This window comes from Haemorhous mexicanus, chromosome 28 (genome assembly GCF_027477595.1).
Source record: "Haemorhous mexicanus isolate bHaeMex1 chromosome 28, bHaeMex1.pri, whole genome shotgun sequence".
Taxonomy (NCBI): Eukaryota; Metazoa; Chordata; class Aves; order Passeriformes; family Fringillidae; genus Haemorhous; species Haemorhous mexicanus.
In genome coordinates, this window is record NC_082368.1 from 4,491,546 (window position 1) to 4,514,701 (window position 23,156).

General features: G+C 62.4%; 2 protein-coding genes across 6 annotated transcripts; one reads left to right on the forward strand and one right to left on the reverse strand.

Moving 5' to 3' along the window:
• Positions 1-261: 261 nt before the first annotated feature.
• RPL19 (ribosomal protein L19) lies at positions 262-3,749 on the reverse strand. Its single transcript, XM_059869278.1, has 6 exons — positions 3,661-3,749; positions 2,870-2,976; positions 2,253-2,375; positions 1,419-1,539; positions 970-1,080; positions 262-452 (listed from the first exon to the last, which is right to left on the reverse strand). Exons 1-6 carry the CDS (start codon positions 3,663-3,665, stop codon positions 329-331), a joined length of 591 nt encoding a protein of 196 aa, XP_059725261.1. The 5' UTR covers positions 3,666-3,749; the 3' UTR covers positions 262-328.
• Positions 3,750-3,957: 208 nt separating this feature from the next.
• On the forward strand, positions 3,958-22,431 carry CACNB1 (calcium voltage-gated channel auxiliary subunit beta 1). Of its 5 annotated transcripts, none has more exons than XM_059869273.1 (16): positions 3,958-3,999; positions 5,096-5,309; positions 6,798-6,992; positions 8,148-8,234; positions 9,953-10,072; positions 10,780-10,902; positions 10,992-11,128; positions 11,226-11,302; positions 11,528-11,679; positions 14,001-14,081; positions 14,174-14,232; positions 15,255-15,364; positions 18,222-18,373; positions 18,467-18,562; positions 19,617-19,802; positions 21,415-22,431. In XM_059869273.1, exons 3-16 carry the CDS (start codon positions 6,906-6,908, stop codon positions 21,775-21,777), a joined length of 1,830 nt encoding a protein of 609 aa, XP_059725256.1. In that variant the 5' UTR covers positions 3,958-3,999; positions 5,096-5,309; positions 6,798-6,905; the 3' UTR covers positions 21,778-22,431. The 5 variants fall into 5 exon arrangements, with proteins under 5 accessions (XP_059725256.1, XP_059725260.1, XP_059725257.1 ...); XM_059869277.1 differs by having other exon boundaries at positions 3,964-3,999; positions 6,864-6,992; XM_059869274.1 differs by lacking the exons at positions 3,958-3,999; positions 11,528-11,679 and adding an exon at positions 13,842-13,861 and having other exon boundaries at positions 5,025-5,309.
• Positions 22,432-23,156: the final 725 nt, after the last annotated feature.

The following is a 23,156-nucleotide window of genomic DNA, read 5'->3' on the forward strand; positions in this document are numbered from 1 at the left end:
GCAGAGCCGATCCAGGCTGTGTCTGTCTGTCTGTCCAGCCATTCCCAGTGCGGGATGGGGCTGACAAGGAGCTGCTGGGGGAGTTTGGGGGGTCTGCACGTAGCTCTGGGGGTTCCCTAGTGCGAGCTCCAGCCCTCCCAGCTCCTTCCTGAGCCTTTGGGGGGTTCAGGGGATCCCCTGTGCCCGTGGGGAAGGGTCCCACTCAGGGATCCCCAGCAATTCCCCGTTCCCTCCCTGCAGCAGACACGGAGACTCGGCGGGAAGAGTCCGGGATGTTTTATTGGAGGCCTGGGGATGAAACACGCTCGGGGCAGGGCACAGCCCCAGGTCACTTCTTGGCCTCCTCCTCCTTGGACAGGGTTTTGATGATCTCCTCCTTCTTGGCCTGCAGCCGCTCCTCCCGGCGCTTCCGCGCCTCCTTGGTCTTGGAGCGCCGCGCCTCCGCCTGGTCCCTGCGGGGTCGGGGCCGTGAGGAACCCACAACAGACCCACAACGGCCCCACGCCTCCCAGAACGGCCCCACAACACCCAGGACAACCCCACACCACCCTGTCCCATAGCCCCACACCACCCTGTCCCCTGTCCCTGGGCCCTGCTGTCCCACACCACCCCTCCGGATCCCGGGGATTTCCCGGGGATTTCCATTCACTCCATCCCAGGAGCAGCTGTTTGGGGTCACATGTCTCTGCTGAATCCCAGAGTGATGAGATTCAGCTTTTCCCCCCAAGGACACAGCAGGATTTTGCAATCCCTCCCCTCCCCTGCTCAATCATTCACCCACTCCAGCTGATCAGGAATCTCCCAGATCCCACCTCGGTGAAACCCCAAACCCCACCAGCCCCCACATTTCCCTGCTGCCAGCCAGCCAGCCCTGCCCCGTTTGGGATGGATTCCTCCCAGAACCCCCTGGAATGCCCCACAGGGGGTGAATTCTTCCTGACAACCCCTCCTGCCTGGAGCAGGACTTACGCCAGGAGCTTCTTGCGGGCTTTGTCGGCCTTCAGCTTGTGGATGTGCTCCATGAGGATCCGCTTGTTCTTGAACACGTTACCCTTGACCTTCAGGTACAGGCTGTGGTACCTGTGGGGCACAGAGGGCTGGGGACATCAACATCTGACTGGGACGGACTGGGATGGGATGGACTGGGATGGGATGGACTGGGATTAGGGGATGTCCCCACCCCACTGGTGGTGTGGGAAGGGCCAAGGATTCAGGGCTCGCCCCAGCCCTTCCTGGCAGAACTGGACCTGTCCAGGGACTGGTCTGGCCCATACTGGGAGGACTGGTCGTGTGCTGTGCCTAACCCTAATCCTAACCCTGACCCTAACCCGCCTTCCCAAGGCTGGGATTGCCCAGAGAGGGCTGGGAATGCCCAGGGCAGGTGGCACTGTGGCTCTGGGGGCACACACAGCACTCACATGTGGCGGTCGATCTTCTTGGACTCGCGGTAGCGCCGCAGCAGCCGCCGCAGGATCCGCATGCGCCGCATCCAGGTGACCTTCTCGGGCATGCGGGCGTTGGCCGTGCCCTTCCTCTTACCTGGAGCGGGGGAACGGGGTGAGGAGGAGCCCAAATTCCTGCCAGCTCAACCCCACAGCCATCCCAAAGCTTTCCATCCTCCCCTTCAGCTCAAAGAAACAACCACGGACACAAGCCAGGGGTTTCCTGTGTCCCAAACCCGGGAGGTGATTCCCCAATTCCCCAGGGTGAGGGAGCAGCAGCTGCAGGAGGTGGGGAATTCCCTCATTCCCAAGGGGACTGGGCACACAATCCCCCCATTCCCCAGGAGGATGCGGCACTCCCAGATGTGCATTCCCCCATTCCCAAGGGGATGGGGCACTCAATCCCCCCATTCCCAAGGGGATGGGGCACTCAATCCCCCCATTCCCAAGGGGATGGGGCACTCAATCCCCCCATTCCCAGGGGGATGGGGCACTCAATCCCCCCATTCCCAGGGGGATGGGGCACTCAATCCCCCCATTCCCAGGGGGATGGGGCACTCAATCCCCCCATTCCCAGGGGGATGGGGCACTCAATCCCACCATTCCCAGGGGGATGGGGCACTCAATCCCCCCATTCCCAGGGGCACAGGGCTTTCCCAGATGTGCATTCCCCGTTCCCAGGGGCTCTCCCAGCTGTGCAGTCCCCGTTCCCAGGGGCTCTCCCAGATGTGCAGTCCCCGTTCCCAGGGGCTCTCCCAGATGTGCATTCCCCGTTCCCAGGGGCTCTCCCAGCTGTGCATTCCCCCTCACCGATGCCCATGTGCCGGCCCTTCCTGCGGGCCAGCGTGTTCTTCCTGCAGCGGGCGCGCGAGTGCACGGTCACGGGCTTGCGGATGATCAGCCCGTCCTTGATCAGCTTCCGGATCTGCTGCCCTGCAAGAGCACCCAGCACCTCCTGTGGCTGCCAGGCCAGCCCCGACCCCGGGGAGGGACAGAACCCAACACCACGGAGAAGGCAGTGCCCTCCTCAGAGCTCTGTGCTCCCCCTCCCTCCTCACAGCCCTGTTCTCCCCCTCCTCACAGCCCTGTTCTCCCCCTCCTCACAGCCCTGTTCTCCCCCTCCCCAGACCCCTGTACCCCTGTCTCCACCCCCCTCACAGCCCTGTGTTCCCTCCTGTTTCTCCCATTGAACCTCCAACAATCCCCATTCCCTCACTGATTATCTCAGAACCACCAGGCACCTCACCGGTTCAAATCCTGAAATTCCTACTTAAACCTGCAAAGAATTTGTTGAATTTCACCTAAACCAATTCTTGAACCAAATACTTTTGGGAGATCTTTCCCAGACTCGATGACTTTACCGAGCTCCCCAAACCTCTGTTCCCACCCTCCTGGAGGATCCCTTTCCCGCAGAGCCCCTCACGTACGGGAGTTGGCATTGGCGATCTCATTGGTCTCGTTGGGATCGAGCCACACCTTCTTCTTCCCGCAGCGCAGGACGCTGGAGGCCAGCCTCTTCTGGAGCCGGAGCATACTGGGAGCGAAATGGGCACGGATCGGGGGGTCGGCACCCACCGCGGGACCCTACAGCCCCCTCAGGGACCCTACAACGCCCCCTTTAGGGACCCTATAGCCCCCTCAGCGACCCCTGACCCCCCCCCTTTAAGGGCCCTACAGCCACCTCAGGGACCCCTGACTCCCCCTTTAGGGACCCTCACCCTCCCCTAGGGGAGCCCGCACCCCTCTGGGAGGGTCCTCACCAACACCAAGAGACCCTCACCCACCCTCAGGATACCCCTCACCACCTCAAGGTCCCGCATCACCCCTCGCCACCCTCTGAGACCCCTGACGGACCCTCACACCCCTCAGACCCCTCCTCACCCCCCTCAGGTTCCCAGCCCCAGTTCCCCAAACACCCCGCGCTGCTCCAAGGGGCGCATCCAAGGTCCGCAGAGCCCCAGACCACCGCCCCCACCCCGCTCAGCCCCCCAGACCCCACTCACGCCCCCCCGGCCCTCAGCGCGGCCATGGCGCCCCTCCGCCATCTTCCCGCCAGGCCTCAGGAGGCCGCGGCCGCCTCACAGCGTCCGGGGCCGTCATCCAGCACGGCCCAGCCGCCACCCCCATTCTGAGAACGCTCCCCCGCTCCCCTCCGGCCCTCCCCGGTGCCTCCCGACCCCCGTTATCCCCCGAGCAGGGGACGCGGCCCCGCTCCCACCTCATGGTGGCGGCGGCGCCGGCGCCGGAGAGACGCAGCGGCGGCGCTGACCCCGCCCCCTGCGTGCGGCACGTACCACCCCACCTTCCCCCCCGCGCCCGTCCCCGCGGCCTCGCCGCAGCCCGAAACGCCAAAAAAGATCAAACGCGATAAAGTCACGCGTGGTCGCTTATCTGAAAGACCAAGACCCACGCGGAACGCGTGGGAGAGGAATGGGTACTGCCCGGCTCCCCCCTCGGCTGAAATAGAATGGTACAGCCCGCGCGTGCGTGGCGGGAAGGGCTGGGCGGGGGCCGCGCATGCGCGGTGTGGACGGGGTGGCACGTGGAGGGAGCGCTGGTATGAACTGGGAGCACTGGGATGGACTGGGATGGGATTAAAATGGGATTAGGGGATGTCTCTGCCCCGCTGGCGGCGTGGGAAGTGCAGGGCAAAGGGTTCAGGGCTCGCCTCAGCTCTTCCTGACAGAACTGGACCTGTCCAGTGACTGGTCTGGCCCATACTGGGAGCACTGGTCCTGTGATTTGCCTAGACTGGTCTGTACTGGGAGACCTGAATCTGCTTTGGGATCGTGCTGGGAGCCCAAAATCACCTAGTGAACCTTGAAATCACCTGGTTACCCCCTGAATTCGCCTGGTGAACCCCCAAAATCACCTGGTTACCTCTGAAATCACCTGCTTACTCCCCAAAATCACTTGGTCATACCCCAAAATCACCTGGTTGTCCCCAAAATCACCTGGCGAACCCCTGAATTTGCCTGGCGAACTCCCAGAATCACCTAGTTATTCCCTGAAATCACCTGATTATACCTGAATCACCTGGTAAACCCCCCACATCACCTGGTTATCCCCAAAATCACCTGGTGAGCCACAAAGATCACCTGGTTGTCCCTGAAAATCACCTGATTACCCCCAAAATGAACTGGTGAACCCTCAAAATCAACTGGTTATGCCCCCAAAATCACCTGGTGAACCTTGAAATCATCGGGTTATCCCCTGAAATCATGTGGTTACCCCCCAAAATCACTTGATTATCCCCAAAAATCGCTTGGTTATCCCCTGAAATCACTTGGTGAACCCCAAAAATCACCTGGTTATCTCCTGAAATCACCTGGTTATCCCCCAAATTCATCTGATTACCCTCCAAAATCACCTGATTACCCCCTGAATTCGCCTGGTAGTCCCCCAAAATCACCCGATTATGCCCCAAAATCCCCTGATTACCCCCAAAATCCCCCGAATCTCCCCCAAAACCCCGCGGTTCCCCCCGGTTCGGGGTCGCTGCCGCCTCCCGGCGATGTGGCAGAGCCGCCATATGGCGCGGGCTCGAGGAGCTGCTGCCGCCAGATTTTTGGTTCGTTTTCCCAGAAAAAACACGGATAAACACAGGCTCTCGCTGTTTCCCAACTGCCTCATCCTTTTCCTTCAACAAACAGCCCAGCCCGGAGCCTCCCGGGGCGGGAATTGCTGGCACCGGGTGTCCCCGCACGGGGACGGGACAATGCCGGGGACAGCGGTGCCACCGAGCCCTCGGGAAGTGCCACCGAGCCCTCGGGAAGTGCCACCGAGCCCTCGGGAAGTGCCACCTCGTGCTTCCCAAGGATCCCAGGAGGAGGAAAAGCAGCTGAGCCCGAATTTGAGGGGTTTCAGGTAAGGATGCTGCTGCTGCTGCGTTCTCGGGGGGTTCCGAGGAGTATTCCCGTCCTTTTTTTTTTTTATTTTTGGATTCCTGGGAATTTCCGTGGTTCCAGGTTCGTGGAGCTCCTCCCGGGAGCAGAGGGGGTGCCCGGGGAGGCGGCAGCGAGGAGGAGGAGATGCCGTGATTGTGCCAATCTCCCCACGCAGTGCCAGGCGATGGTGCCCGCCTCCACCCCCGGGCACCATCGCGGCTGGAAGAGCCCCCCAAAAAACACCCCCAGAGCCCCCCCGGGGGTTTCATCTCCATCCAGGGGAGCAGGGTTGGCTTTTCCAGGCATGGGGAGTCAGGGTTGGGGTCCCTGGGATGACCCGGAGCCCCCCCATAAAACACCCCCAGAGATTTAATCTCATCCAGGAGAGCAGGGTCCGGGTTGGGGTCCCTGGGGTGACCCGGAGCCCCCCAAAAACACCCTCAGAGACCTCCCCAGGGGTTTCATCTCCATCCAGGGGTGCAGGCTTGGCTTTTCCAGGCATGGGGAGTCCGGGTTGGGGTCCCTGGGGTGACCCGGAGCCCCCCCTCAGCTGCTGCTGGAGGGTGGAAAATTCTCTGCCAGCTGTCCCTGGAGCCGGGATGGGGACAGGAAAATCCCCTCCTGGGGGTGGGCGCGGAGGGATTGGGAACTTTCCGACAGCCGGAGGGAGGTGACACAGCGGGGGGACTCGGCTGGGGACAGGGGGGGATCGGCCCCTCCATCCCGGGGGGCTGGGGAGGGGGGGATTGTCCCCAAGGAGGGGGGGATTGTCCCCAGGGAGGGGGGGATTGTCCCCAGGGTGCTGCCCTGGGGGGCAGGGGACACTGCCAGGACAACCAGAGGGGTGTGGGGGTCCCTCCCTGTGCTCACCCAGCGGAGGTTTTGGGGGGAAAAGGCGGATTTTTGGGGCAGCCTCGTCCCGAGGGAGCGCTGGATTCGGGATGGGGATGGGGGCTGCTCCTGCCTGGGGTCTCTGTCCCCCCCACCCCCGCTTATTTTTGGGGTCCCCCCGAGCCCTAAAGCGCGGCGGGGGGACCCCAAAAATTTGGGGGTGGGGGGGACAGAGACCCCAGGCAGGAACAAGAGGGTGCTGGAAGGTGCCCCCTACCAATTTGGGGAGGGGGCACCCTCTTGCACCTGGGGATAGGGGAGGGGGCGAGAGGAGAGCGCTGGACCCCCCAAAACTCCCCCTAAAACTGCCGGGGATGCTCCGACCCCCTCCACCTCCGCTCGGGGGGGCTCGGGAAGGGGATGGGGAGGGGGGCGGGCATTGGGGGGGGCACCCTCAGCACCCCCACTGTGGGATCGAGCTGGGGGGGCGGGGGGCGCATTCCCGCATCCCCCATCCCCCCGGGAAGGCGGTGCGGGAGCGACCGCCCATCCCTCGTCCCCCCCCACCCTGCGCCATCCCCACTCCTCCTTCCTCCTCCTCCTCCTCCTCCTCCTCCTCCGTCACCGCGGGGGCCAGGCCTGAGCTTCATCGTCATCGTCATCATCTTCCTCTGTGCGCTGTGTGTGCTTCCCACCCACCCAGCCATCCCAAAAATCCCAAAATCCCGCCGAGCCCGGCGCTTCCATGGTGCGGGAAGGCGGCATGGCGCGGACCCCCTACAGCTCCTCGCAGGACATCCAGATGGACGTCTTGGACAACGCCGCCCTCCAGGTGACACCCCCGCGGCTTTTTGGGGGTGCCAGCATCGCCCGCACCCCCGCCGGGCACGGCGGGGGCGGGGGAGGGGGGGGCATCCCATGGAATTCCGCCCTGGGGGTGGGAGGTGGGGTTCAGCCCTTCCCCCCCCCACCCCAAATCCCTACATTGATTATGGGGTCCCGCCCCCCCCCCCCAGCACCCAAAAATAAAGGGGGTGTCCTTGGGAGAGACCCCAGATCCACGCACCCCCCCCGCCCCAGTTTGGCAGGTTTGGGGTTTTTTTGGGGGGGGGTGTTGTGCCCAAAGGGAAAGTTTTGGGAATTGGGAAAACTCTTGGGGTGCTCCCCCCCCCCACCTTCCCTCGGTTTGTCCCCTCTGGTTTGGGGGGGGGAGCAGGGACAGTCCCCTCGTGGTCCCAGAGGGGTGGGGGACACTGGGGACAGACCCCCCCCCGTGCTCTTGGGGACCACCAATTTAGGGAGGGGGGCTGTGACAGTTTTTGGGGTGAGGTGACAGGTTTTGGGGTGGGGTGACAGTTTTTGGGGTGGGGTGACAGTTTTTGGGGAACCTCAGCACTGTGGGTGGCACTGGGGGGGTCCTGCACCGACAAACACCCAGCATGGGGACCCCCCCACCCCCAGGGGTGGCAGCTGGGCCCAGCTGTCCCTTGGGGACACTGGGGGGGTGACATCCCCCTCCCCCCAGCGTTTAGCCCCCTTTTACCCCCCAAAGGGCATGGGGGGCACTGGGACACCCCGAGATCCCAGCAGGAGGGAGGGGGGGTCCCGTGAGGGTGGGTTCCCACGCTGGTGGGGGGTCTCGGGCACTGGGGTGGTGGAGGGGGGCGTGGTGTCACCCCCCTTCCCGGGGGGGCTGTTGGGCTCTGGTTGAAATGGGGGGAGCTGGAGTTTGGGGGGGCTGCGACCCCAACCCCGACACGGTGGGGCCTGAGCGGGTGCGGGGTCGCAGCCCCCCAATACCGGGGGAGGGGCGCCCCCATCCCCATCCCGACCCCCCCGAGCGGGGTTCAGCTGCAGGGCGGGGGTGGAAGGGGTTGGAGCATCCCCGGCCGCGGGGGCTGGGGGGGGTGCAGAGCTGCCCCCCGAGTTTTGGGGGAGTTTCGGGGGGGGTCCAGCGCTCCCCTGTCGCCCCCTCCCCTGTCCCCAGGGCAAGTACAGCCGGCGCAAGAGCCGCTTCAAGCGCTCGGACGGCAGCACCTCCTCGGACACCACCTCCAACAGCTTCGTCCGCCAGGTGCGGGGGGGTCCCGGCGCTCTCTGGGGGGTCCCCGCGCTCCTTTGTGCCCCGAGAACTGAGGGGGGGTCGCACCGAGCCAGGCCTGGCCGTGCCCTCCCCCTTTCTGTGCTCAGCCCTGGCTGTTGGAGGGACCCCCCCCCTCAAATCGCAGCCCCCCAGGGGTCCCCTGCCCCTTTTTGGGGTGCCAATGGGGGGGGGGGCACAGCCCTGCCATCCCGCAGCTGGCACCAAAATTGGGGCTTGGCAGGGCCCCCCCTCTTTGAGCCCCCACCCCCTGCCCGGCACCCGGGCTAAATTTACCCGGGTGAAACCTGACCCCCCCCCGCGGCCGGCCCTGCCCCCGCCCCGCTCCCCCCGGCCCCGCCACCATGGAGGTCCCCGGCAAAGACCCCCCGGCTGCCCCGGTGAGCGACCCCCCCCCGGCCCCGCAGCCCCCAGGACCCTCCGCCCGCTGTGCCCCCAGCGCGGGGTCCCCTCGGCTCCTCCGCGAGATTTGGGGGGTCTGCGGGGCGGGGTGACCCCCCCAGTGTCCCCTCCGTGGGGCGGGAGGGAGAGGGGTGTCCCCACCATGGGTTTTGGGGAGGGGTCCCATCCCCCCCGGGCTGTGCAAAGGGGTGACCCCCAAATTTGGGGTGACAAATCAGGGCTGGGGGGGTCCTGCAGCCCCCGGGGGCTCGGGGTGGGGGGTGGGGGGGTGTCCCACATGTCACCCACCGCTTCCCTGGGGTGTCCCCGCTGTCCCTCTGGGGGTGGGGAGGAGCAGGGGGTCCCCGATGCCACCCCCGGGTCCCCCCAGAGCGCCCTGTCCCACACCTGGGGACACTCGGGGGGGACACCCGGGGGGGACACTCGGAGGGACACTCTGGGGGGGGTCCCCGCTGCCCTCCAGGGTCCCGGAGAGGCCCCGGGCAGCGGGACGGGAGCGGGGCCGGTGTCACGTTCCCGCCGGAGCGGTGGCGACAGCTGCCGTGTGTCCCTCTCCTGCCGTGACCCCGCCGCGGTGGCACCGGGGTGGCTCTAGGCAGGAACAGGGTGGCATCGGGGTGGCTCCAGGCAGCACTGGAGTGGCACTGGGAACTCCATGGTGGCACCGGGGTGGCTCTAGGCAGGATCAGGATGGCTCTGGGCAGCCCCGGGTGGCTTCAGGCAGCCCTGGGGTGGCACCGGGAACTCCAGGGTGGCACTGGGGTGGCTTTGGGTAGGACCAGGGTGGCACTGGGGTGGCACTGGGTGACTCTGGGCAGCACCGGGTGGCACCGAGCAGGACCAGGGTGGTTCCAAGGTGGCACTGGGCAGCACGGGGGTGGCTCCAGGCAGCACTTGGGGCTCCAGGGTAGCACCAGGGTGACTCTAGGCTGGATCAAGGTGGCACCGAGGTGGCTTCAGGCAGCACAGAGGTGTCTCTGGGTGGCACCGGGCAGCCCCGGGGGGCTCTAGGCAGGACCAGGGTGGCACTGGGCAGCACCAGGCAGCCCTGAGTGACTTTAGGCAGGACCAGGGTGGCACTGGGCAGCACCAGGTGGCACCAGGGTGGCTCTAGGCGGCCCTGGACTGCCCCGAGGTGGCTCCGTGCAGGACCAAGGTGGCTCCCAGTGGCCACAGCGATGGGCACCGGCACAGTGAGAGCGTGCAGAGGGACCAGAGGGCTGGAATTTGGGCTGGGCTCGCCGTCCTGGGGGGCACAGGCTGGGCTGAGCCCCCTCCCCACCGCGCAGGGCTCGGCTGAGTCCTACACCAGCCGCCCCTCGGACTCGGATGTGTCGCTGGAGGAGGACAGGGAGGCGCTGCGCAGGGAGGCCGAGCGCCAGGCCATGGCTCAGCTGGAGAAAGCCAAGGTGGGAGAGCCGGGATGGACCCCCCCGCACCCCCAGCCCTGGCACAGGGACCCCCCCGGTGCCCCCTGCCCCCCAGCCCTGCCGTGTCCCGGCCCCCAGGGGCACTGGGAAGGCAGTGGGGTTTACTGGGAGGAACTGGGAGCTGCACCTGCCTGGCTGGGATGGGGTGAGGGGGTGGGATCTCCCTGTTTTGGGGTGGCAGAGGATGGGATCTCCCCATTTTGGCGTGGCAGAGGGTGGCATCTCCCCGTTTGGGGGTGGAATCTCCCCGTTTTGAGGTGGCAGAGGTTGGGATTTTCTTGTTTTGGGGTGGAATCTCCCTGTTTTGGGGTGGGAGAGGGTGAGATCTCCGTTTTTGGGGTAGGATCTCTCTGTTTTGGAGTGGCAGAGGGTGGCATCTCCCCATTTTGGGGTGGCAGAAGTTGGAGTCTCCCCATTTTGGGGTGGCATCTCCCCGGTTTTGGGGTGGCAGAGGGTGGGATCGCCCCATTTTGGGGTGAAATCTCCCCATTTTGGGGTGAAATCTCCCCATTTTGGGGTGGCATCTCCCCGGTTTTGGGGTGGCAGAGGGTGGGATCGCCCCATTTTGGGATGGAATCTCCCCATTTTGGGGTGAAATCTCCCCATTTTCGGGGTGCCATCTCCCCGCGGCGGGGCTGGGGAGGAGCTGCCGAGCGCTGTCCGTCCGTCTGTCCCACCCCGTGCAGACCAAGCCGGTGGCGTTCGCCGTCCGCACCAACGTGGGCTACAACCCGTCAGCCGGGGACGACGTGCCCGTGCAGGGCATGGCCATCTGCTTCGAGCCCAAGGACTTCCTGCACATCAAGGAGGTGGGAGAGGCCCGGGGGGAGCTGGGGGCAGCGCTGGGGTGGGCGTGGGGGGGGGTTCAAGGTGTTTTTCCCCCCCCTGCCTGGAGCAGAAGTACAACAACGACTGGTGGATCGGGCGGCTGGTGAAGGAGGGCTGCGAGGTGGGCTTCATCCCCAGCCCCGTCAAGCTGGAGAACATGAGGCTGCTGCAGGAGCAGAAGATGAGGCAGAACCGCCTGAGCTCGAGGTGGGGCTCCCCCCGACCCCCCCCCCTCCGCTCTCAGCTCTCCCCGGACCCCTCCCCATCCCGCCCTCACCGCTCTCTCTGTGCTTCTCCCACGCAGCAAATCGGGTGACAACTCCAGCTCCAGCCTGGGCGATGTGGTGACAGGGACACGCCGCCCCACCCCCCCCGCCAGCGGTAAGAGTGTCCTGGGGGTCCCCACCCCCCCCCCGGCAGCTCCAGCGTGGGGGTCCCTCCCCAGCCCCCCACGGGTGCAGGCAGGGCGCCCCCATTTCCCGCGGGACCCCTCTGCTTCTCCTCTCCCGCCCTTCCCAGCCTCCCCATCTCCATTGGTGCTGTCTTCCATCGCCATTGTCGCTCTTCTTCTCTCCCCGCCGTCCCCGCGGCTCCGGCGGTCCCCAGGTGGCCTGGACATGGCCAGCTTTGCCTTTGACCCCGATGAGTTAGAGGAGGAGGAGGAGGAGGCCCTGGAGGCGCAGCGCTCCCCTAAGAGTAGCGTGAGCAGTGTCACCACCCCCCCCGCCCACAGCAAGCGCATCCCCTTCTTTAGGAAGGTAACGGCCCCCGCCCCGCCTGCTGCACCCGCTGCCTGCCCTAACACTGCCGGGGGGCTGGGGGCACCCACCAGGCACCCACGGGGCTGGGGGCACCCACGGGGGCACCCACGGGGCTGGGGGCCACGCACGGCCCCAGGGCTGCAGCACGGGATGAGCCCTGCACCCGGGACAGTGCGGGGCTGACTCCTCCTGCTGTCAATGGGATGGATCAGGCCGTGGCTGACCCCCCCCCGTGATGTCAATGGGATGGATCAGGCCATGGCTGACCCCCACCATGGGCCGTGGGATGGATCAGTCCATGGCTGACACCCCCCACCCCGTTGTCAATGGGATGGATCAGTCCGTGGCTGCATCCCTCCTGTGATGTCAACAGGATGGATCAGTCTGTGGCTGACCCCCCCATTGTCAATGGGATGGATCAGTCCATGGCTGACCCCCCCCCACTGTCAATGGGATGGATCAGTCCATGACTGACCCCCCCCCACTGTCAATGGGATGGATCAGTCCATGGCTGACCCCCCCCCCACTGTCAATGGGATGGATCAGTCCATGGCTGACCCCCCCACTGTCAATGGGATGGATCAGTCCATGGCTGACCCCCCCACTGTCAATGGGATGGATCAGTCCGTGCTGTGCTCCCCCTGTGATCCGTGGGTTGCATCCATCAATCCATCCACGCTGATATTCCCCCATGACCCATGGGATGGATCAGTCCATGGCTGTGATTTCCCCCCCCGTCCATGGAATGGACCAGGCCGTGCCCCCCCTCCCGGTTGCCCCCCCGCAGTGTGCGCATGGTGTGTTCCAGCACGGCCGGTGTGTCACCCCCCCGCAGCTGAGAATGGACCATTCCTCCCCCGCCCCCCCACGCCGGGCATAAGCTTGGGGGGGGGTGTTTGGGCGCTACCAACCCACGGGACGGGGGGGTCTGCAGGGGTGAACCGGCCTGCAGAGCCCCCCTGGCACCCAGAGGGGACAGTGCTGCTGTGTCACTGTCCCCAGGGCCCCCCCGGTCACACAGGTGTCACCTGGGCACCCCTTGGGTCACACACGTGTCCTTTGGGCACCCTGTGTGTGACATGCATGTCCCCTGGGTCACCTCTGGGTCACACGAGTGTCCCCTGGGTCACACACCTGTCCCTTGCATCACCTCTGGGTCGCTGCTAGGTCACCCATGTGTCACATTCCAGGTCACACTCGTGTCTTTGGGGTGTCTCGGAGGGTCACACATGTCTCTGGGTCACCCCCAGGAAGGTCACAATGTGTCACTGGTGTGTCCGTGGCTCAACCCTGGGGGGGTCACACCCGGGTCCCTGGGTCACACAGGTGTCACTGGGTCACCCTTGAGGGTGTCACACATGTGTCACTAGGTCACCCTTGGGGGTGTCACACCCAGGTCCCTGGGTCACACAGGTGTCACTGGGTCACTCTGCAGGTCACACGTGTGTCCATGGCTCAACCCTGGGGGTCACACCTGTGTCCTGGGTCACCTCTGGATCACACACATGTCCCTGGCTCACCCCCAGGGGTGTCACACACGGGTCCCTGGGTCACACACGTGTCACTGGGTCACCCTGCAGGTCACACACGTGTCACTGGGTCACCCCTGGAAGGTCACACCCAGGTCCCTGGGTCACACAGGTGTCCCTGGCTCACTCCAGAGGTCACACACATGTCCCTGGCTCTCCCCTGGGGTGTCACACCTGTGTCCCTGAGTCACACAGGTGTCCCTGGGTCACCCTCCAGGTCACACAGGTGTCACTGGGTCATCCTGCAGGTCACACATACGTGTCCCTGGCTCACCCCAGAGGTCACACCCGTGTCCCTGGGTCACACCTGTGTCCCTGGCTCACCCCAGAGGTCACACGTGTCCCTGGGTCACCCCAGAGGTCACACCCGTGTCCCTGGGTCACACCTGTGTCCCTGGCTCACCCCAGAGGTCACACATGTGTCCCTGGATCATACCTGCGTCCCTGGCTCACCCCCAAGGGTGTCACACCCGTGTCCCTGGGTCACACAGGTGTCCCTGGGTCACCCTTGGGAGGTCACGCACGTGTCCCCGGGTGTCCCCCGTGTCCCCGTGCCCGCGGTAACACGCATGCCTTTGCCTTTGCCTTTGCCTTTGCCTTTGCCTTGTGTGTCTCTGCCCCGGGACGCAGCCAAGCAGAAGCAGAAGTCGGTGAGTAGCGCCAGGACCCCGGTGGGAGGGGGAGGGAGGTGCCCCCCCCCGCTTGCAGCCCCCCCAAAACACCCCGGAGCCACCCCCAGGGGTGCCCCGTGTCCCCCGGTGGCCCGGTGACACCCGGCTGTGTCCCCAGACCGAGCACGTGCCCCCGTACGACGTGGTGCCCTCCATGCGCCCCATCATCCTCGTGGGGCCCTCCCTGAAGGGCTACGAGGTGAGCAGGGGCTTGGGGGGCGCTCGGGGGGCTCGGGGGACCCCAGCCCTGCATTGTCCCCGTGTCCCTGCTGTCCCCGTGTCCCTCCCCAGGTGACGGACATGATGCAGAAGGCGCTGTTCGACTTCCTGAAGCATCGCTTCGATGGCCGGTGAGGGGGCACGGCCGGGACCCCCGAGCCCATGGAGGGACCCCTGAGCCCATGGAGGGACCCCTAAATCCGTGTGGGACCCCCGAGCCCATGGAGGGACCCCATAATCTGTGCGGGACCCCTAAATCCATGTGGGACCCCTAAATCCATGGAGGGACCCCTGAGTCCATGGAGGGACCCCTAAATCCATAGAGGGACCCCTGAACCCCCGAGGGGACCCCTAACCCCATAGAGGGACCCCGTAATCCATGTGGGACCCCTAAATCCATGTGGGACCCCTGAGCCCCTGAGGGGACCCCATAATCCATGTGGGGGCACCTAAACCTATAGAGGGACCCCTAAATCCATGTGGGGGACCCTTAATCCCATAGTGGAACCCCTAAACCCACAAGGGGACCTCTAACCCCATAGAGGGGCCCCTAAATCCACAGAGGGACCCCTAAATCCATAGAGGGATCCCTAAATCCATAGAGGGACCCCTGAACCCCTGAGAGGACCCCTGAGTCCATAGAGGGACCCCTAAATCCATGTGGGCACCCTAAACCCACAGAGGGACCCCTGAGCCCCTGAGGGGACCCTTAAACCCATAGGAGGGACCCCTAAATCCACGTGGGGGCCCCCAAACCCACAAGGGGACCCCTAAACCCATGGAGGGACCCCTGGGCCCATAGAGGGGACCCCTAAATCCATGTGGGGCCCCTAAATCCATAGAGGAGCTGGGTGTGGGATGTCAGCACGGGGGTGACAGTGGGGTCTGGGGGTGACAGTGGGGTCTGGGGGTGGCACTGGTGTCCCGGTGGTGGCTGTGGGGTGACACTGGTGTCCCGGGGGTGGCTGTGGGGTGACAGTGGTGTCCCGGGGGTGGCTGTGGGGTGACACTGGGGTCCCGGGGGTGGCTGTGGGGTGACACTGGGGTCTGGGGGTGGCACTGGTGTCCCGGGGGTGGCTGTGGGGTGACAGTGGTGTCCCGGGGGTGGCTGTGGGGTGACCGTGGATGTGGGGTGTCCCCTCTGTGTCCCCAGGATCTCCATCACGCGGGTCACAGCTGACATCTCCCTGGCCAAGCGCTCCGTGCTCAACAACCCCAGCAAGCACACCATCATCGAGCGCTCCAGCACCCGCTCCAGCCTGGGTACCGCCCCCCCCCGGACCCCCCAAAGCCCCCCTGGCACCCCCCAAATCCCCCAGACCCCCCCCCCAACCCGCGGGACCCCCCCAAGCCTCCCTCTGTATCAATCACCCAGCCCAGCCTGGGGGGCTCAGCCCGCTCCTGGGTGGGGGTGACTGACCCTGTGCTCCCCCTCATCATCCTCCTCCTCCTTCCTCCTCATCATCCTCCTCTCCTCCCTCGTCATCATCATCATCCTCCTCCTCCCTTCTCCTCAGAATCCTCCTCCTCCTCCCTCTTCCTCATCATCCTCCTCCTTCCTCCTCATCATCCTCCTCCTCCCTCCTCATCATCATCCTCCTTCCTCCTCATCATCCTCCTCCTTCCTCCTCAACATCCTCCTCTCCTCCCTCCTCATCATCATCATCCTCCTCCTCCCTTCTCCTCAGAATCCTCCTCCTCCTCCTTCCTCCTCATCATCATCATCCTCCTCCTCCTTCCTCCTTCCTCCTCATCATCATCATCATCCTCCTCCTTCCTCCTCCTTCCTCCTCCTTCCTCCTCCTTCCTCCTCCTCCCCATCTTCTTCCTCCTTCTTCCTCCTCATCCTCATTCCTCCTCCTCCCCATCCTCTTCCTCCTTCTTCCTCCTCATCCTCCTTCCTCCTCCTCCCCATCCTCTTCCTCCTTCTTCCTTCTCATCCTCATTCCTCGCCCCCATCCTTTTCCTCCTCCCCATCCTCCTCCTCCACCTCCTCCTCCTCTTCCTCCTCCCCATCATCCTCCTCCTCCCCATCATCCTTCTCCTCTTCCTCCTCCCCATCCTCCTCCTCTTTCACGGTCTCTGTTGTTTTTGTTCCCATTTCTCTCCTCTCGGTTCCTCCTCCCCGCGCTGCCTCCTTCCTCCCCCGCTCCCGCTCCAGATGTCCTGGGTACGTACAGGGCCCGCCCTGTCCCCCCACCCTGCTGGCCTCAGGGACACGCTCTGGGGCTTGGGGACACCTCGGTGGCACCTGTGACCCCCCCGTGGGGGTGGGTGTGGTTTGGGGTGGGGGGGATGTGCAGGTGCCACCTCCCTGCCGCGGTGACACCGAGGGGGCCGAGCCTCGGGTGTCCCCAGCCCTGCATTGTCCCCAGCCCCGTCCTGCTGCTGTCCCCGGTGCTGTGGCACTTGGGAGGTGGCCTCAAAAATAATGGGGACTGGGGAGAAATGTTAATGTATAGATCTGTATGGATTATCTACATATTGATATCGATATCTATTTCTATATCTTTATCTATATCTATAAATATATCTATATCGACATATATATCTGTAAATATATCTATAAATATAAATATAAAATACAAAATGTATATATAACTATAACTATATAACTATAACTAACTATAACTATAACTAGAAATATAAATATAAATATAAATTTATATATAGTTATATATATCTCTGTGTATATATATATAGCATATATGGATATATATATATAAATTTTATCTATATATAGATATTTATATTGAATCTGTCTATCTAGAATATATATATATCAGTATGTATCTAGATATATAAATATGAATATGTATTTTTATATATAAATATATTAGTATTTATATATAGATATATATATAAAAATATGGATATGTATTTTTATATATAAATAGATTGATATTTATATCTAGATATATAAATACGAATATGTATTTATATATAAAAAAGATTAATATTGATATATAGATATATGTTTATTTATTTATTTATTTATATAAATAGATTGATATAGATATATATATCTATATATATTAGTAGTGAATATAAATATATATCTATATTGAATGTATATCAATATATAGAGATTTATATAGATATTAGATATCTATTTATTGATATATAGGTATATAGAGATATATAATTAATATATATTAATATATATTATATATATCTATATGAATATATAGATATATATTGATATATTTATATTGATATATATTGATACATACTGATAGATCTATATCTATATATAGATCTATATATTATATATATTGGATATATATATGAATATATATCTATATATAGTATAGATATAGAGAAATATCTATATATAGATATCTATCTATATCTATATTATATAGATATTTATAATATATATCTATATATCTAGATTTTATATATATGTTATATTTTTTATATCTATATATCTACATATATATTAAATATTTTTATTGAATATATATGTATCTATTTCAAATATATATCAACATATATCCAAATATAGCTATAGATATATTTATATATAGGTACATAGAGATATATATATATATATATTCTAATATATATATGTTTATTTATTCTATATGAACATACATCAATATGAATATGTATTGGTATAAATATGAACATATGTACATATATTCTATATACCTTTAGAGATATATAGAATATATATATTTTATTGAAAGATCCTTTAGATTAGGACCCAAGAGGGGTAATTCTAAAGGATTGCCTTCAAGGCATTTGCAGCAAAATGTGGCAAAACCTTATGGGCCAAGGAACACTTGCAGTGTGCTGTAATTAAGAAATAGTTAATAAAATAGGAAATAGCTAATAAATATCCTAAATATTAGGAAATAGTTAATAAATTTCCTGAATATTAGATAATAGTTAATAAATTTCCTAAATATTAGGAAATAGTTAAAAACCAACTAAATAGATTAGCTTCTAACTGTGCTAACACGAATTACAGCACCTGCATTGTCCCACCCTTCACATGAGACTGAAAATAAAAGTTTTAAAATGCCTCTAAGTCAGAAAAATCCTTCACCCAGCCCCTCCCCACGCTGTCCCGTGTCCCTGCCCTCCCTCACGCTGTCCCCGTGTCCCCTCCCAGCCGAGGTGCAGAGCGAGACCGAGCGGATCTTTGAGCTGGCCCGGACGCTGCAGTTGGTGGCCCTGGACGCCGACACCATCAACCACCCTGCCCAGCTGGCCAAGACCTCGCTGGCCCCCATCATCGTCTACATCAAAATCACCTCCCCCAAGGTGGGTGTGAGCCCGGGGGGGCACTGCCAGCCCCTCCCTGGGGACACCGGGCAGTGTCCCCACGGCCACCCCGTGCTGTCCCCTCCTGCCCAGGTGCTGCAGAGGCTGGTGAAGTCCAGGGGGAAGTCCCAGGCCAAGCACCTCAACGTGCAGATGGTGGCCTCGGACAAGCTGGCACAGTGCCCACCTGTGAGTGTGCCCTGGTCACCGTGGTGCCACACAGACTGACCCCACCCTGTCCAACTGTCCCTGACCTGTCCCAGAGATCCTGCCCTGTCCCATTGTCCCCGGCCTGTCCCATAGGTTCTGCCCCATATCCAGCTGCCCCTCCCTGTCCCACTGTCCCCACCCCACGTCCAGCTGCCCCTCCCTGTCCCATTGTCCCCTCTCTGTCCCATAAGGCTCCACCCTGTCTCATAAGTTCTGCCCCATATCCAGGTACCCTACCCTGCCCCATTGTCCCCACCCTGTCCCATAGGCTCTGCCCCATTGTCCCCACATTGCCCCATTGTCCCCACCCTGCCCCATTGTCCCCACCCTGTCCTATTGTCCCCTCCCTGTCCCATAGGTTCAGCTTCATATCCAGGTATCCCTCTCTGTCCCATTGTCCCCATCCTGTCCCATAAGGCTCCACCCTGTCCCATTATTCCCAACCCATATCCACCTGTCCCTCCTTGTCCCATTGTCCCTACCCTGTCCCATAGGTTCTGCCCCACTGTCCCTGCCCTGTCCCATTGTCCCCTCTCTGTCCCACTGTCCCTGCCCTGTCCCATAGGCTCTGTCCCACTGTCCCTGCCCTGCCCCATAGGCTCTGTCCCATTGTCCCCTCCCTGTCCCATAGGCTCTGTCCCACTGTCCCTGCCCTGCCCCATAGGCTCTGTCCCATTGTCCCCACCCTGTCCCATAGGCTCTGTCCCACTGTCCCTGCCCTGCCCCATAGGCTCTGTCCCATTGTCCCCACCCTGTCCCATAGGCTCTGTCCCACTGTCCCTGCCCTGCCCCATAGGCTCTGTCCCATTGTCCCCACCCTGTCCCATAGGCTCTGTCCCACTGTCCCTGCCCTGCCCCATAGGCTCTGTCCCATTGTCCCCTCCCTGTCCCATAGGCTCTGTCCCATTGTCCCCTCCCTGTCCCATAGGCTCTGTCCCATTGTCCCCTCCCTGTCCCATAGACTCAGCCCCGCTGTCCCCGCCCCGCCCCGCTGTCCCCGCCCCGCCCCACCTCGCACCGGTCCCTTCCCCAGGAGATGTTCGACATCGTGCTGGACGAGAACCAGCTGGAGGAGGCCTGCGAGCACCTGGCCGAGTACCTGGAGGCCTACTGGAAGGCCACACACCCGCCCAGCAGCAACCCCCCGAACCCGCTGCTGAGCCGCACCATGGCCACGGCCGCGCTGGCCGCCAGCCCCGCGCCTGTCTCCAACCTCCAGGTACAGGTGCTCACCTCCCTGCGCAGGAACCTCAACCTCTGGGGCCGCCAGGCCACCCCCAGCCCCCCCGGAGCCCCCCTGGAGGAGCACGCGCTGTGAGGTGGCGGCGGGGACGCTGGGGACACCGGGGACAGCGGGACACGGGACAGCGGGGACACCCCGCAGCCCTCGGGAGATCCCTGGGATCGGGGACGGCTGGGGAGTCACAGCCACTCTGAGGTGTGGGATTGTCCCTGGGGTCACCTGTCCTGGGATCAGGGACAGCCTGGGGAGTCACAGCCCCCCATAGGTGTGGGATTGTCCCTGAGGTCACCTGTCCTGGGATCAGGGACAGCCTGGGGAGTCACAGCCCTCCTGAGGTGTGGGATTGTCCCTGAGGTCACCTGTCCTGGGATCAGGGACAGCCTGGGGAGTCACAGCCCCCCACAGGTGTGGGATTGTCCCTGAGGTCACCTGTCCTGGGATCGGGGTCACCTCAGGGGAATGTGACCCTTCACAGGTGTGGGATTGTCCCCGAGGTCACCTGTCCTGGGATCAGGGTGACTCCAGAGGAATATGACCCTTTTCAGGTGTGGGATTGTCCCTGGTCCTGGGATCGGGGTGACTCCAGAGGAATGTGGCCTTCCCCAGGTGTGGGATTGTCCCTGAGGTCACCTTCCCTGGGATCAGGGTCACCTCAGGGCAATGTGGCCCTCCCCAGTTGTGGGATTGTCCCTGAGGTCACCTTCCCTGGGATCAGGGTCACCTCAGGGGAATGTGGCCCTCCCCAGGTGTGGGATTGTCCCTGAGGTCACCTGTCCTGGGACAATCAGACTCTCCACCCTGGGATTGGGGCCACCCCTGGGGTTAGGGTCACCCCATGGGACTGTGATCCCCAGGTGTGGGGTCACCTGCCCTGGGGACCCTGGGATCAGGGCAGCCCATGGGATTGGGGTCACCATGGGGAAGCAGAGCCCCCCAGGAGTGGGACCAGCCCTGGGATTGTTCCTTTGGGAACCTGTGCCCCACCCAGGGGGACTGCAGGGACTGTTCCTGGCATTGGGGTCACCCCAGGGAGCTGCTCCCGTTCCTGGATTGGGGCCATCCCGGGGATCTCTCCCTGCCTGGGACTGCTGCCAGCCCCACATTTGGGGTCTCCTGGGAGTCGGTGCCTCCTCCTGGAGCTGCCCTGGAGATTGGGGACCCCCAGGATCGGCCCCTTTCAAGACCCACCCTGTGCCTTCCAGACCCCTTTCCCACACCTCTGGGGGAGCCGTGCTGGGGGAGAGGGTTTGGGGGTGTCCCTGGTTGGGTTGGGTGGGGGGCACAGCCCCATCCCACCGTGTGAGCCGGGGCTCCTGCAGCCCCCCCCGGGGCTGGGGACAGACAGGGGACAGAGAGGGGACACGTGTCCTGTGTTGTCTGTCGCTAAATCTCCCAGTGAGCCTGACTTGCTGGTGCTCCATCCCCCTCCCCCGTGCTGCTCCCCCTCCCCATTCCCCGCCCCGCTGCCATCGTGTCACCCACCAGAGGCTGGCCAGGAGCGTGTGTCCCCCACTAACCCCCCACTAACGCCCCCCGAGTGACCCCAGCCCGTCCATCCCCGCATGGTGTGCTCGCTTCTCGCACCCAGGCTCCGCACCCGGAGGGGGAGCACGGCCGCCTCCGGCAGGGCCCGGGGGACTCGGGGGGCCGCGGGCAGGGCAGGGTCCCCCCGCCGCCCTCCCGCCCGGGCCCCCGCAGCCTGGCCCGCCAGGACACCTTCGACTCGGAGGCTCCGGGCAGCCGGGACTCGGAGCCCGGCGATTCCTGCTGCATGGACATCGAGATGGATCCCGTCGAGGAGGAGCCGCCGGGCACCCCCGGGGCCGGACCGCAGCCCCCGCCCGGCTCCTGGGACGGGGCCGAGCCCGGGCTGCGGGGCCGAGCCAAGGGCCAGGAGCCCCTGGGCCAGAGCGATGGCGAGGGCTGGGGCCGGGACGTTTACATGCGTTAGGATGAGGGGGTGCGGGCAGCGCTGGTTTTGGGGTGCGGGCCAGCCCCGCTGGTTGCCTTCGTGCCCCCCCTTCGTGCCCGGCCAGCAGTGCCCCAGGGGCTCCCCCTGCCCCGCTCTCGGCTGAGGAGGGGTCTCCCCCTGCCGCAGCCCCCCAGCATCGCGCGGTGCCTCGGGCCCTCCCTGCCCGCCAGGGACAGCAAGTGACCAAAGGGGACCCGGCGTGTCCCCGTCCCCCAGGCGCGGGGTGGGGGCCGTGCCCCCCTCGCCAGCCCTGCCCGCTGGGTGCCCCCCGCTTCTCCATGGTGCTCTCGGCTGCGGGGTCCCCGGAGCTGGCCGTGGCCGTGGGGGGGTCCCCGCCAGCTGCCCCCCAGCCCGGCAGTGCCCTGGCACTGCCCCCACAGCCCCCCGCCCTGCCGGGGGGTGCATGCGTGTGTGTGCAGGGCTCTGGGGGCTCCCCGCTGCCCCAGGCTGTGCCCCCCGAGGTGCTGCCTGCCCGAGGGGGGGGGGGGGGGCGGTCTGCATGTGTTTGCCTTGGAGGGGCTCTGCCTGAATTGGGGGGTGGGGGGTGAATCTGAGCCAGTTTTGGGGGTCTAACCTGTGCTAACAGCTGCCCAGCCCTGGCCTGCTGGGGGGGTCGTGCTGTCCTGGCACCGCCAGGTCCCGGCCCCCCCCTTCCCCAGCCCCCCCTCCCTTCCCGTTTCAACCCCCCCCCCCCCGCCGTGCCTGTCCACGCTCGCCCTGTCCAGCCGTGTCCGTCTGTCCGTCTGTCCGTGAGCCTCTGTCCGTCCCCGCCCTCCCGCACCCCGGGGCACTGCCTTGTCCTGTGCCCGCCCCGGGGCGTCCCCTGTGCCCCCCCAGCTCTGCGGGGTGACCACACCAGGGTGGCCTGGGGACACCCCCATGTCCAGCCCTCACCGCGGGACGGGGCTTGTCCCACTTTTGGGCAGCCCCTTGCCCCCCACCCCCATTCCTGGGGGTCCCCGGGGTCACTGCCTTACCCAGACCACCAGCCCGGGTCGGGGGGCTTGGGGGCACCCAGCTCTGCCGCTGCCAAGCCGCCACCCACGTGTGCCTCAGTTTCCCCCTTTTTTTCGGGGGGGGGGACTCGGTGTCACTGCCTGCCAAGTGCTTTGAGCCCCCCCTGCCCCAGCGCTCGCCCCCGTGGCGGCCAAACTCCGGGCAGTGGGGCCCCCCCGGCCCCCCCCGCGGGGCAGAGGGACGTCCCGTATTTATGTCACTCCACAAACTTTTAATTTAAAGACCCGACAAAAATGTATTTTATTTATTTATTCTCGTTGGCGTGTGTGTGCGTGTGTGTGTGGCGGGGGGACTCGCCCCGCTCGCTTGGTTCTTTGTAATAAACATTTCGGTGAGACCTG

What these genes read in the sequence shown, in the direction of transcription:
- RPL19 (XM_059869278.1), bottom strand. An exon ending in GATCGCCAATGCCAACTCCC is followed by an intron (nt 2,376 to 2,869) that starts GTACGTGAGGGG and finishes GTGCTCTTGCAG; the next exon opens with GGCAGCAGATCCGGAAGCTG. An exon ending in GCCCGCAAGAAGCTCCTGGC is followed by an intron (nt 453 to 969) that starts GTAAGTCCTGCT and finishes CCGACCCCGCAG; the next exon opens with GGACCAGGCGGAGGCGCGGC.
- CACNB1 (XM_059869273.1), top strand. Translation starts at nt 6,906, where the DNA reads ATGGTGCGGGAAGGCGGCATGGCGCGGACCCCCTACAGCTCCTCGCAG. An exon ending in CCAACAGCTTCGTCCGCCAG is followed by an intron (nt 8,235 to 9,952) that starts GTGCGGGGGGGT and finishes CCCACCGCGCAG; the next exon opens with GGCTCGGCTGAGTCCTACAC. An exon ending in CAGCACCCGCTCCAGCCTGG is followed by an intron (nt 15,365 to 18,221) that starts GTACCGCCCCCC and finishes GTCCCCTCCCAG; the next exon opens with CCGAGGTGCAGAGCGAGACC.